The sequence below is a fragment of the Trematomus bernacchii genome, unplaced genomic scaffold (genome assembly GCF_902827165.1).
Source record: "Trematomus bernacchii unplaced genomic scaffold, fTreBer1.1, whole genome shotgun sequence".
NCBI lineage: Eukaryota > Metazoa > Chordata > Actinopteri > Perciformes > Nototheniidae > Trematomus > Trematomus bernacchii.
In genome coordinates this window covers 3,953,235-3,966,253 of record NW_022987869.1, presented here as the reverse complement: position 1 = coordinate 3,966,253, position 13,019 = coordinate 3,953,235, and the positions used below count along the sequence as shown (strand labels likewise).

Genomic DNA, 13,019 nt, shown 5'->3' with positions numbered 1-13,019 from the left:
TTCACTTTGAATGGGGTGACGTCACTTTTCGCCGAACTTCATTGTGGGAAGCAGAGCGGAGCTTTGCTGGCGTTTCAGGCTGCAAAAGTTGAGCAATGTTCAACTTTTGAAGCTTTCCTCATATTCCAAAAAATTGAGCAAGCTTCAACGCTTCTGCCCATTCACTTTGAATGGGGTGACGTCACGTTTCGCCGAACTGCATTGTGGGAGTGAAGCTTAGCTTCAGAAGCGTTGCTCGCTGCAAAAGTTGAGCAATGTTCAACTTTTGAAGCTTCGGTGGAAGCGTCAGCCAATCGAATCATATGCCAGTACAAGCTCTAGCCAATCAAACCGCGTGCTTGTGTGTCCGGGGCGGGAGATTCATGTGATTGGTTGTTGGTCGAGTTTCAGCCCCCCCCGCCGGCAAGCTTCAACGCACGCCGCCGTGTGGACGGGCCGTTAATTAAATTAACAACCGGTGCACAAGAGGGGCAACAATGAGACGACAGGAATGCTTTTCCAGGAGGAGGAGGCCACTGAAATTCTTTCCCTCCTCTTCTTTTCTGACTGTTTCTCACTAGTTTTGCATTTGGCTAGGGTCAGTGTCAATACTGCTAGCATAAGGCGGTACCTGGACCCTTCAGAGGTTACAAAGGCAGTCTTACTCCTCCAGGATGGCACATACATACGTGACATTGCCCTAAGGTTTGCTGCGTCTCCCAGCACAGTCTCAAGCGGAAGAGATTCCAGGAGACAGGCAGGTACTAACATAGCATCAATGGTTTTAAAAAGAACACAAGGTTTGTTTAAATTACTAGAAATAATATCAGAAAAGTAACTCATCTTTTCAGTCTTTACAATGCTCTGATACTTTCTCCAACTCTCTTTTAAAATGTCATGAGTTACATAAAGCTTGTCCTTCTTCCACCTGCGCTCAGCCTGCCGGCACTCACGCCTGGCAGCACGAATGACGTCATTGAGCCAGGGTTCAGATTTTGCTCTGGGGTGCATGAGTTTCAGGGGAGCAACAATGTCAAGAGCTCCAGTGCAGGAAGAGAGAAAGGCTGAGGTTAATTGCTCAGTGTCCAGGGAGTCAGAGGACATAGTATCAGACTGGGCTAATTTACAAATGCAGGGGAGAAACTAGCAGCAGTGGAAGGTTTCATCATACGACCGTGACGGACAAGAGCGCATGATTTAAGACTATGACAGGGCAGAATCAAATCAAATAGCACAGGCAGGTGATCTGATAAAGCTGCCTCACACACATTGACATTTGAAATGGGCAGACCATGGGATAAGACTAGGGTTGCGGTCGGATAATCCAAAAATCAGCTCCTAACGTCTAACCCTATCGTCTATCCCTTGACCTATGAGTGAAACGTCACAGGGTTAAGGGATAGTGGATAGGAGAATTCAAAAGGATTTAGGAGAAGAGACTGCGGTACTTTAGAGAATCCGACTGCACTTTCACTATCCGACGTGTTTATGATGCACCAGCGGACCTCATAAATGTGCGTCTGCTGCTGTGGGGAAACTATGGAAACTACAGTTTTCTGTACAGCGGACTACAACATGGATGTTTAATAAGAACGAGGGACTACTGTAAACTCATCTAGAGACTCTGCACCGTGCTCTGATGCTGTTGTTTTATGCTTTATGAACGGGGACAACAGAGAAACATATTCTTCATGACCAAAGTTGGAATTGAAATAAAAAAGGAAAGTGAAACTTATGCTCGTCACCCTCTCCCTCCGGTCCACATTAATACAAATGATCCCAATACGTATGATTGTATGAAAATATCTTAAAATCAATACAGATGTATTTATTATAAACGTTAGTCCTTAACATCTATCACTGTGTATATCACCATTCAAACATCTTTTAAAAGTTGAACAAACCCCACACAGCTCAGTAAAGACTGTGAAATGTTGACTTTATTTAATCATTTCAGTAAAAACTAACGTTCATATTTCTCTTTTTGATTATAATACTGATGAACGTTCTAAACAAAGCACTTTGGCAACTTACCACATACGTTTTAAAATGCTTAATAAGCACCGTAACTTTCATGATATCATTTCTCGGTCATAATCGGTTGTTTCCGTGAACGGCCGACTGTTGTGTGACGGCAAATGCTGCGGCTGCAAGGCATTGTGGGGCAGCATTTTCTCCTCTCCTTTCGGTGAGGGAGGTCCAGTGGTTCCTAAGCTAAAGGAGGTTATAAAGGAAGTTTGAAACCTCCTTTCCTATCATCTAGAGAATTCGAACGGCACTTATCATGGCTGCCACTGAGGGACTTCCGGGTCATTTCACTCCGTTAGGAAGGTTCTTAAAGGCCTCTACACACCAGGCCGATATCGGCCGTCTTGCGTTGTTTGGCGACAACGGGTTCCTTGTCGCCCAAAGTCAATTTGGTGTGTCCCGAACCCTCGGCCGTGACACGCCTTATTTGGCCTTTCACGGTCGACACCCGGCCGATTCAACATGTTGAATCGGCCGGGTGTCGGACACAAGCTATCGGGCCAAGAAACCACTCTGATCAGCTGTTCAGCTAGCAAATGAGAAGCGAAACGGAAGTGAGGGACGTAAACAAACGATTTAAGGCACAAGACAGCAGCTAAACACCAGCAGGTGATGCTTAAAGACATCAAACATAGCCCTTAAATGTCCTCTCTTACCTCCCACACATAGCAGGGACATCTCTGATATCGGCGGGAGCGTCCCCGGCTGTCCTCTGCTGAGAGCTCCGTGATTTGTTTGGTCAAGTCCGGTTTTTCATCTCATCGTAAATTTAGCAAGAAGTGGCCATTATTACATTGCTGACTCAATAAACTACACACCCGCCAGAACACTGCGATCATCAGATGCAGGTCTATTAACTGTGATTTTATAGTATGTCTGCACTTTCTGTGCTCATTTCATCATTCATGTATTTTTATATTCTAAAACATGTTTTCGATGGACGAGAGTGAAAATGGAACGCACATGCTATTTGTTTGTTTATATCAGTCTGTTCTTCTTCTCTGTCTTCTGGTTGTTGCCTATTTTGAATGACGAATACACACTACCGCCGCCTGCTGGTAAGGAGAGTTATTGCCACTCACGCATGCGCAGTTCGTACGTGCTCGGCTGAAGTCTTTGCGGTGATTTCCAGTGCGACACACGGCCAATACGCAGGAGAACTCGTCGATGGAACTGTCGGTGTCGGGTGTCGGCGAGTTCTCTGGTGACTGCCTGGTGTGTCAGGGCCTTAAGCTAAATGGACTATTAAACTTCAGCCCAGGTCTAAAGTGTGCCCATGCTCTTGCGTGGGGCCAGAGACATGTTGTATGAAGTTAAAAGCATCTACAATATCAAGAAAGTCTTTAGCTAGTGGTAGAGATACAACAGACATGCACATTAAAATCCCCGACAATTAAAACGCTGTCATAGTTTGTCACGATACCGGCCAATAGTTCAGAGAACTCCTTTAAAACGTATTTGTTGTATTTGGGCGGTCGGTAGACCACCGCACACAGCACAGGATTAATCCGTCCCAGCTCAAACAGGCTCAGTTCAAAGGAGGAGAATGAGATAGACGGCATGGGTTTGCAGTATAAACTGCTCCTAAAGACAGTTGCTATACCTCCTCCACGACCCGTGGTCCGGGGAGAATTAATGAAACTGCAGTCCGGAGGCAATAGCTCTGTAAAAGCAGTAGACTCACCCGCAGACATCCAGGTTTCCATTATAAAAAGCACATCCACAGCATGTGACGTGAAGAAGTCCTGGATGATGAACGTTTTGTTAGCGATCGATCTCGCATTTATCAGCGAGCCTTTGGTTGGAACCGGGGCAACAGTCGCGTGAGTTTCACGGCCCAGCGACCGAAGGTTGCGGTGGTTCACTCCATCAGGGGGGGAGAGGCGAGACCACTGGCGGCGCAGGACATGCAGCTCTTGAGTCGGGTCAGCGACAGGTACCAGCCAGGTGCCGACCATGGCGAGGGGGCGTCGGGAGGCCAGGCGGCGAAAACAAGGTCCATATTCCGGGGGAAAAGGGTGGGGGTGCTGAGCCAGCTCAGGAGACCACGCTAGCCACTCTTTCACCCTGACTAGCCGGCCACTGCGTGTGCCTCGGCGTCTGCGTCTCCGGGGTAACGAGGGCCCGCCCTGCAGTAGGTGTGCAGGTACATCCGATAGAAGGGGGGAGGGGAGTTTGTGTGTCCACCCTGGCCAAACTTCGCAAAAAAGCCCACATTTTCCTTGATCTTAAGCAGCTTGTGTCAGTTGTAGACTAACAGAGAGTCTATGGTCTTTGTCACTGAGCAAAACAGACACAGAACAAACACTAGTACTAAAACAGAGAGGCTTGGACGGCCTGCCAGACAACCCGGCGCCATCTTTAATAAACTAGACATATTAAAGTAATGAAAAAACATGGTTGTGCTTTGTTCTACCTCGGGTAGGGGTACCTCAACTTTTAGGGGCCTTAGTTCCTCTACTAAATCTACTGCGGGGCATAAACAGAAGGGCAACTATGGCAACCATGCTCGGGGGTCTTCTTCGCTGCTTTTGGTGTATTTTGTGGCAGAAGTACAGCGCCACTTACAGGCCCGGCATATGTACTACACAGCGTTTCCAGTGGTCTCATGTGAACGGACACGTTAAATGAGCCGAATGCGTGTGAACGGAATACTTTTTTGATAACGAATTCGGTCCGTTTGCGCTCCCGTGTAAATGGGGTCTAAGTTTGTTGGGATACCTGATTTCAAATTTACCACACAATGTAGTTACCAGGTAATAAGATAGAAAACGTTCAACAATGGTGCTATTTGGGCTCTTTACTAAGACATTTCGACCTCCGGTATGCTGTTTTGTTATATTTAGCCAAATATATTTTAACATCTGTGATGCTTTATGGCTGCAGGAGGTCTGGTGCTTGGACCTTATGATATGGAAATGATTAACATTAATCAAAGTATATATATTGGTTTAATAATTAAAGACTTTAGTTTTTCACTTGCTACTTTTGGTAGTAGGCTACATAAACGTTTTAACCCGATGTGATTGACTGTCCGACCTCAATTCATAGTGACATTTTACTTTGAAGGTACCACCGGATGTCACGTGTTGTATCACGTCCGCTCAGCTTGACAGGTGAGGAAGCAGTTCCTGAAGTTGCGTTATGTTAGTGGGATGTGGTTCTAAACCAAATATTCTGACCTCATATTCCTTTACACTCATAACAACCGGACAGAAAGCGCCTTCATAAGACAGAGCAAGGTGGAATAAGTAATTTTGCGGACAACTTTATACTTTTTGGAGGCCTGGGGGAAATACAAAACGTTAAGCTAACGATAAGTAGCCACCATGTCGTGGGAAGAAAAGCCTTGTTTTCTGGCCTCGCCTGTGTGCTCTTCTCTGCTCCGTTACACTGCACTCTGAACCCGCTGAACACAACAACAAGCAGCGGTAACTTCACCTCATCTGTCAATGCAGCTAACAGTTAGCATTATAAATTAACAACGACGGTTTAGCTTGATAGCTTTGTGAGCCATGGCGGACAGCTTTGGAGAGCAGTCCAGTGGTGGTGCCCTTGGCTTAGGCGTTACAGGACAGAGCAGTGAAGCTTCAATGCTGCCGACTTTGGCTAACTCTCTGCCGGGGGGACACCCGACATCCAGCGGTGCTCCCTCCAGCTCTAACCCGGCCTCCCCTCCTCCCACCGCGGCCGCGCAGAGTGGCCTATCCGCTCTCGTAGCACCTATGTCGGCTGTTACTGCGACACCAGCCGCTTTCTCCTCGCCACCGGTCGTGTCCGTGTATCCCAGCCTACACGTCTCCTCCTCTCACCCCGGTGTTGGGCTAGGGGTTGGCGGGGTGGCAGGAGCGGGCCTTCTGTCCCAAATCCACGCAACTTCATGGGACCCGAGCCTCAGCACGGACTGGGACAACGAGAAGGCTTCACAGCAGTGCATCCTGAGGATAAAGAGGTAATAAAAACTCTGTTGTATGTCACTGTTGTATGTTATCAGGTAAGTTGAGGCCTAAATTGTCAGTGAGTTGAGGTAAAATCGAAAGTGAACGTTTTCTATAAAGTTGCTGTCATCAGTGGAAACCTGTTGTGACTTGAGATGAAACCTAAACATTTATAGTGTTTTATACAATCATTCACAATTAAATGAAAAAAAAAAACACTTTATTTATTGATGTATGTCACAGTGACGTTTTATTTTCAGACTCATTTGTCATATTCTTATTGTTCTTTCTATTTTGTATATTTATATTTCTTGCAAACTTATAATTTTCGTGATATTTTCTTGCAATAGTTCGAATACACTTTTGTATTTACTTTGTTTATAGCTGAATTAATCTCATTTTGAATGCACCATTATACAATAAACAACTTCCTTGTATATGTAAACCTGCTTGGCAATACACCTGATTGTGATTCTGATTGCTTCCAAATCACGAGTTCAACATCCTTGTCATCCTGTGTGACCAAACAGGTTGGTTCACCCACATTATAAAAGCTAGCCAAGAAGATGCATTTGGATTTACCTTCTGCTGTGGTTCTGCGATGTATATACAGTATATGTTAGATGTTTGTTGCCTACTCATATGGTATGTGTGACATTTTATCTATGCCTCGGGCATTGGAAAAGTACAACTGACAGTGTATTGTGTTTCCACAGGCTGTGTCACAGATGCTACAGATAATCCTCTGTGGACAGTGTTTGTTATACCTACTTCCTACCCGATAAATAGTCCCCATGATCTTAGCAAAGTTGTGGGCAGGCCAGGGGTAGATATCTCTGTTAGATTCTCTCCATTTCTCCCATAACATTTAGCTTTCAGTAACATCATCCGTCTCTCCCTCTCTCTGCAGAGACATCATGTCCATCTACAAGGAACCTCCACCAGGGATGTTTGTCGTCCCTGATCCTCAAGATATGACAAAGGTAAAAGACCAGCGCCCCAGGACATTAACCGTGTTTTTTTCCTTGATGTATATCAGAGACAACTGGATGTAGTCAGTTGTTGTCTTGTTGTTTGCAGCATCTCTCTCTCCCTTTATACACCTCTCTAAATATCCCTTATTTATTCCACTTCCTATAGATCCATGCTCTGATCACAGGCCCGTTCGACACACCGTACGAGGGAGGCTTCTTCCTTTTCCTGTTCCGCTGCCCCCCCGACTACCCCATCCACCCACCGCGGGTCAAACTCATCACCACCGGACACAACACTGTCCGCTTCAACCCCAACTTCTACCGCAATGGCAAGGTCTGCCTCAGCATCCTGGGGTGAGTCAGGATTCAGTCCTGAAACACTTTGCATTTGTCTCTTATCCAAGACCTTATGATATCATCCACAGCAGGCATTTGAATATATACAATTGCTAATCACCACTTTCATTGGATTCTGAGTGGTTTAAGTCAACTTTGTTACACCTACAATGTTCCCGGTCAAAAATGGCCTCCATAGGAAATGAACGGGTAATCCTAGATTCTGTTCATCCATCAGATAGTAGGCTCAATATATATTTGGAATATATTTACAGTGTCTATTCTTTGTATATTCAGTGCAGTTATTCATGTAAACCAGTATTCTGAGACATTGTTTACAGCTTAAAAGGGTGTTATATATCATTTGGTGATGATTACGGGGAGGCTGTGGCTCAGTGGGATAATGCACTGAACTTAGTGTGCTGAACTTTGAATCAGGGGAGCACAGGTTCAAACCCCACTGCAGTCAGCATGTCGTTGTGTCCCTGAGACACTTCACCCAAAATTGCTCCTGTGGGGATTGCCCACAGTACTGAGTATGTAAGTCGCTTTGGATAAAAGCGTCTAATAAGTAACATGTAATGTAATGATTAACATTATTTGTGTTAATGTCAGAGCAGTTTAAACGGACCGGTCAAATTTGACCAGGATCACCAAAGTAAAGGAGGGAGAAATGAATACGACAGGAGAATTAAGGACGGTTTGTCAAAGTGACAAACGATAAGTGTGTTACTGTTATTATTTGTGTGTGTAGGACATGGACAGGCCCAGCATGGAGCCCAGCCCAGAGCATCTCCTCTGTCCTCATCTCCATCCAGTCTCTGATGACGGAGAACCCCTATCACAATGAGCCTGGATTTGAACAGGTACTGCAAATGATGCTGCATTTGTTAGCAATCAAGTGGTGGAGTGATGACATATTTTGTAGGTCGTCCCTGAAGTTAGGAAGGGCTCGCTCGACCAAAAGCAATGGCATTTTTCTATTGGATTTTGGAATATTGCAGAAAATAAGATCTGTGGAAAACACAAGTTTATGATAGTTACACATTTTGTTCAGCAGGATAATCTCCTCATATTAACACCAATTCAATGAATAAATGCAATCGCCAGAAGTAAAAATCTAACGTTGGGTTTTAAACCAACTTCATCACAGTCTCACTTCACGTCACCAGGGTTATGGTTTTGGGGGTAAGGGGGTTTAGTAGTCTCATTTAGTCAATTGTTAGCAAACACCTTTGTTAAGACTCATAAAAGCTGCATTCATTCACCAGTGGGGTATATACTGCCGTATTTCATGTGGTAGAATGAAACCTAAAACTCTGTAAGCTTGCATTTAGACTAGTAATAGAAGACCAAGGGGTTATTGAGTTAAAAGCGAATCTGAACACACCGAAGTCGGAATAACGACTTTCCAATTGTGGAGACAGGACCATCCGAGGAGCACATTTACTATTGGCATTGGTGTACGTCTCGGTGTGCCACTCTATATAGGGTTGCATTGTAATGTTTTATTTGTTGGTCTGTTTGTGTGTGTGTCTTTCAGGAGCGTCACCCAGGGGACAGTAAGAACTACAACGAGTGCATCCGCCATGAGACCATGAGGGTGGCGGTGTGCGACATGCTGGAGGGGAAGGTCCCCTGCCCTGATGCTCTTTGGTAAGAACTGCACTATTGTTTCATTTGACTCTCCTTCTCCTCCTTTTCCTCTCTTCACTCCTGTCCTCTCCTCCCCTCTCCTCCCCTCTCTCCTCCCCTCTATCAGCTGATTGGTGTTCATGTGTTTTTTAGGAGCGTGATGGAGAAGTCCTTCCTGGAATACTATGATTTCTACGAGGGAGTTTGCAAAGAGAGACTGCATCTACAGGGACAGAACATGCAGGTGACTATGTTAATTTTTATCAATTTACAACTACATATTTCATTTTCTATTTCTAGATAACATGAGATGAATACTCATGGGGAAAAGACCTAGCCGTTTCCATGCACCTTTAGTATAAAACAATGTTGAATATCTAGAAAAAACAAATGGTTACGTTAGACTTAAAGTTATTTAAATGATCATGACATGATTTTTGTACAATTGTTGCTTTTACCAAATATTGCCCATACTGTGATTTGGATATTGCACTACATTGTGTGACTTTGACTCAAAGCCCATTCAGCCATATTATTTTATTTAATACAAATATTTGTGACCTTTTTATTTTACTCTAGCTTTTATTAGACCCTTAACGTTAACTTATATTTTTGTAAATACCTTCATTTTATTTGATATTTTGTGCATATTCGTAAAAAAAAGTTATTCTATATTTTAATTATTTCTTTCATTTATTTTATTTTGAAATGTAGCAACTGTCACTAAACCCAATTTCCCCTGAGATAAATATTCAGATATGTTTTTAAATAACAATATCTTTGCATGATGTAAACAGAGGGTAGTGAACTCATCAGGACAAATCCCTGGGCCAGAGGTGGGAGAAGTACTTGGATATTTACTTAAGTAAAAGTACAACTATTAGAGTGTAGGAATACTCTGTTACAGTAAAAGTACAAAAGTATTATTATCAAATATAGTTAAAGTACCAAAAGTAAAAGTAGTCATTGTGCAGATTGGTCCATTTCAGAATAATATATATGACATGTTTTATAATGATTGATCATGAAAGTGTTCTCAAAGCTGGTAAAGGTGCAGCTAGTTTGAATGACTTTGTATACTGCAGGGTAGCTTGTGAATTTACTCCAGGTGGAACTAAAGTCTGATTTAACACTTGATTATATTTCACATCATTCATCCACATCTGTGAAGTAACTAAAGGTATAACATACATGTAATATAGGATTTACCTCTGAATTGTAGTGAAGGAGAAGTATGAAGTAGCAAACAATTAAAAATACTCATGTAAAGTAAAAGTCTCTCAAAATGTTACTTAAGGACAGTACCTAAGTAAGTCTACCCAAGTAAGTCTACTTAAGTCTACTTAGGTACATCACAACACTGATAAAAAGTTATTTTCCTGAGTGAGAAATCCGCCCACCTGTGTCTCACCTGTGTTTCCTGCCCCCCCCAGGACCCGTTTGGGGAGAAGCGCGGTCGCTTTGACTACCAGGGCCTGCTGGCCCGCCTCAGCGCCACCCACAGGCGGATACGGGAGAAAACCTTGGCGGAGGAGGAACACAACGATGAGCCCTCGGACTCTGACACCAGCTCCTCAGGGACGGACCCCGACAGCCAGGGCTCCTCCCAGCCCTGACCCACCCCCACCCCCACCCCCCCCTCTCCACCCGGACAGTGCTGGACTCAAAGCCAGGTCAAGAACTACAGACAAGAGGACGGGAGGAACAAAATCACAGAAGAGAATGCTACGTCTAAGTTTACTGAGTCCAGGGTTCACCATTGGAATTTAGAAAGAGGAGAATTGGTTATTATATAAAAAAAAAAGAATACCATTCACGTAAAGTGCTGGTAAATGTGGCCCGGAGCGGTGTGTTTGTGACACTTTCATTTTGATATCCTGACTTGATGGCTGCCCAAATGCCTGATAGGTGTTGAGATGAACCAGCCATTGTTGCTTGTGGAGGAAAAAAAAAAAGTTTAGTTTCATGACTCAAACCTCTCAATTTTTCCACTTTAAACCACAATCCCTGTGGGTTCTTTATACCTTACCTAGGAAAGACTGTCTGATAGAGATCAGCGAGGAGAAGCTCACTTTGGGGGGGAAGCAGGTTTGGGCCTGTGGAGCTGGACCAGGGGTGGGGGGGGTGACCTGAGTGTGCTGCGTGCGCTGCAGCAGTGAAAGGCTGCTCTTTAAAGGGTCTCCTTTGAGATCAAGGAAGCAAAAACAGACCTTTGAGTTCAAAAAGACGGTAGCTTAGGGTGAAGCTTTGTTGCTTCCATACAGACAGTCCAGCTTCTTACTGCTTTAACTTCCATTTCATTTTACTTTGATTTTGTTGACTAAGTAGCTTTTGTTCAATAGAAACCTGTACTCTTATAACAATATTAATTTGTCATTGTTCAGGTGCATGCTTTTCACCACCAGATGTCAGGCTTGGTGAATATTTGGTTTTGTTTCACTATCCTATCATAAGGGGGAAATAAGGCTGATTAGCCAATACATTTTCAGCTAACACTTTGTTTTGTTTTCCCTCAGCAGCCACACAGGAAATGGACCTTTTGACAGCATTGTTGCAGTCTGATCACAACAAGACCTGTTCTTTAAAAAAAACAAGAGTTTGTTAGACACTCCGAAAGGATAGGTTCAGATATATTCTTAATGTGACGCTTGCATGCCTTATGTTCATTTAATGTTCATAATGGCTGTGAAAATATAATGTTTGAATCCAATTTAGCTGTGAGTGACACAAATCAGTGGGTATGTCTGTCCTTTACCAGCATGCATCTGAGCCATGGTGGGGCGGGGGGGTTCCATGTGGGGAAACATCTCGGTGGAAGGTAGAGAATAATAAAACAAAAAACACTAGCATCAAAAGATTAGCTTCAGGTTAACTTTGCAAAACATATCTGCAGTGCACTAGTAAGTGATCTCTCCACTGCAGTATGGAGAGGGGGGGTTACTTATTCATCAATAACTCTTGACAGATTTCATACAGGATGTGAACATTTCAAATACAAATCTATCCTTTAAAGGAAGATTCAGATATTTGAAAATATGCATATTCACATTCATTAGCTAAGACTGATGCCACTCGAGTGTGTATGTTCATTATGAGGCTACAGTTAGCTTGGCATCAATTTACTAGCACCTCCAATTTTAGGGATTAACACATTATATATCCTATAGATAAAACAAACAAGGTATGTTATCATATATTTGTTACATTTTGGACAGAGTAAGGGTAGCTTTTGTCTTTGAGCTAAGCTAACTGGGCTAGCTGTTTTTTTTAACTAAGCTAACTGGCTGCTGGCTAAAGCCCCAATTAGCTCATGTATGAAAATAAGTATTTTTCCCCAAAAAGTACACATTTCATTTTTAAGTCTAGCTATTTCAATCATAGTCACATCATGGCCGGACAAAAGAATCACTCGTGCTTGTAGTGTTTCCTTTCTGCCTTCCATTGTCCTCCAGTGTCTGTGCAGTCGTGTTGAAGAAGAGAAGAGCCGATTCCTTCTGATAGCAAACCCCGGTCCCCTAGCAGAGGCTAGGTTGCTTCGAATGGAATAACTAATATAGGGCATTTCTTTTTTTAATTAGTTTTATTATGTTATAGAATGGTTATGCGAAGCAGCTCCTAGCAGAATATATGTGACTGCCAAAATGTTGAGTGCAACACACTTCCTGGAGTGAAGAGGTCATGTCCCTGTTTGGTTGTGTTGTGTTGTGTTTATAGCAGGGTTCCTCTGTGGCTCCATAAGAGCCCGATTACTGCAGAAGTGATATTTTCCAGGTCTGCAAAACGTTGGTATTGTACAGAAGTTCTGGAAGTGAAGTACAGAATAAAATGTTGTTCAGTCCTGATGCATGTGTCAGTCTTTGTTTCTTGAGCAGCCAATGTCAATGCAAAGAAGCTCATTTGAGCACTAAATCCAGGTAAAACATGCAACTTGTATTGTATACCGATGTTAATCTAATATTCTGTTTTAGCTCCAGTTTTGGTCTCCACCACAAAATAAACATCTGATGCTTAAACTGTAAATGAGTTTACCAGTTTCTCGAACTGTCGGCTGATTGCTGCTGTGTATGGCATGAATGCAGCCATTTTACAACGAAAAACCAGTGTGAGCACTGAGACTTATATTACTAGC

At 43.5% G+C, this 13,019-nt stretch overlaps 1 protein-coding gene across 1 annotated transcript; it reads left to right on the top strand.

Annotated features, from left to right (window-relative positions):
• Positions 1-5,108: 5,108 nt before the first annotated feature.
• ube2z (ubiquitin-conjugating enzyme E2Z) lies at positions 5,109-12,732 on the top strand. Its single transcript, XM_034113576.1, has 7 exons — positions 5,109-5,959; positions 6,856-6,928; positions 7,086-7,273; positions 8,010-8,121; positions 8,799-8,911; positions 9,044-9,134; positions 10,324-12,732. Exons 1-7 carry the CDS (start codon positions 5,523-5,525, stop codon positions 10,504-10,506), a joined length of 1,197 nt encoding a protein of 398 aa, XP_033969467.1. The 5' UTR covers positions 5,109-5,522; the 3' UTR covers positions 10,507-12,732.
• The last annotated feature ends 287 nt before the right edge of the window (positions 12,733-13,019 follow it).

What these genes read in the sequence shown, in the direction of transcription:
- ube2z (XM_034113576.1), top strand. Translation starts at nt 5,523, where the DNA reads ATGGCGGACAGCTTTGGAGAGCAGTCCAGTGGTGGTGCCCTTGGCTTA. An exon ending in ATGAGCCTGGATTTGAACAG is followed by an intron (nt 8,122 to 8,798) that starts GTACTGCAAATG and finishes TGTGTCTTTCAG; the next exon opens with GAGCGTCACCCAGGGGACAG. An exon ending in TACAGGGACAGAACATGCAG is followed by an intron (nt 9,135 to 10,323) that starts GTGACTATGTTA and finishes TGCCCCCCCCAG; the next exon opens with GACCCGTTTGGGGAGAAGCG.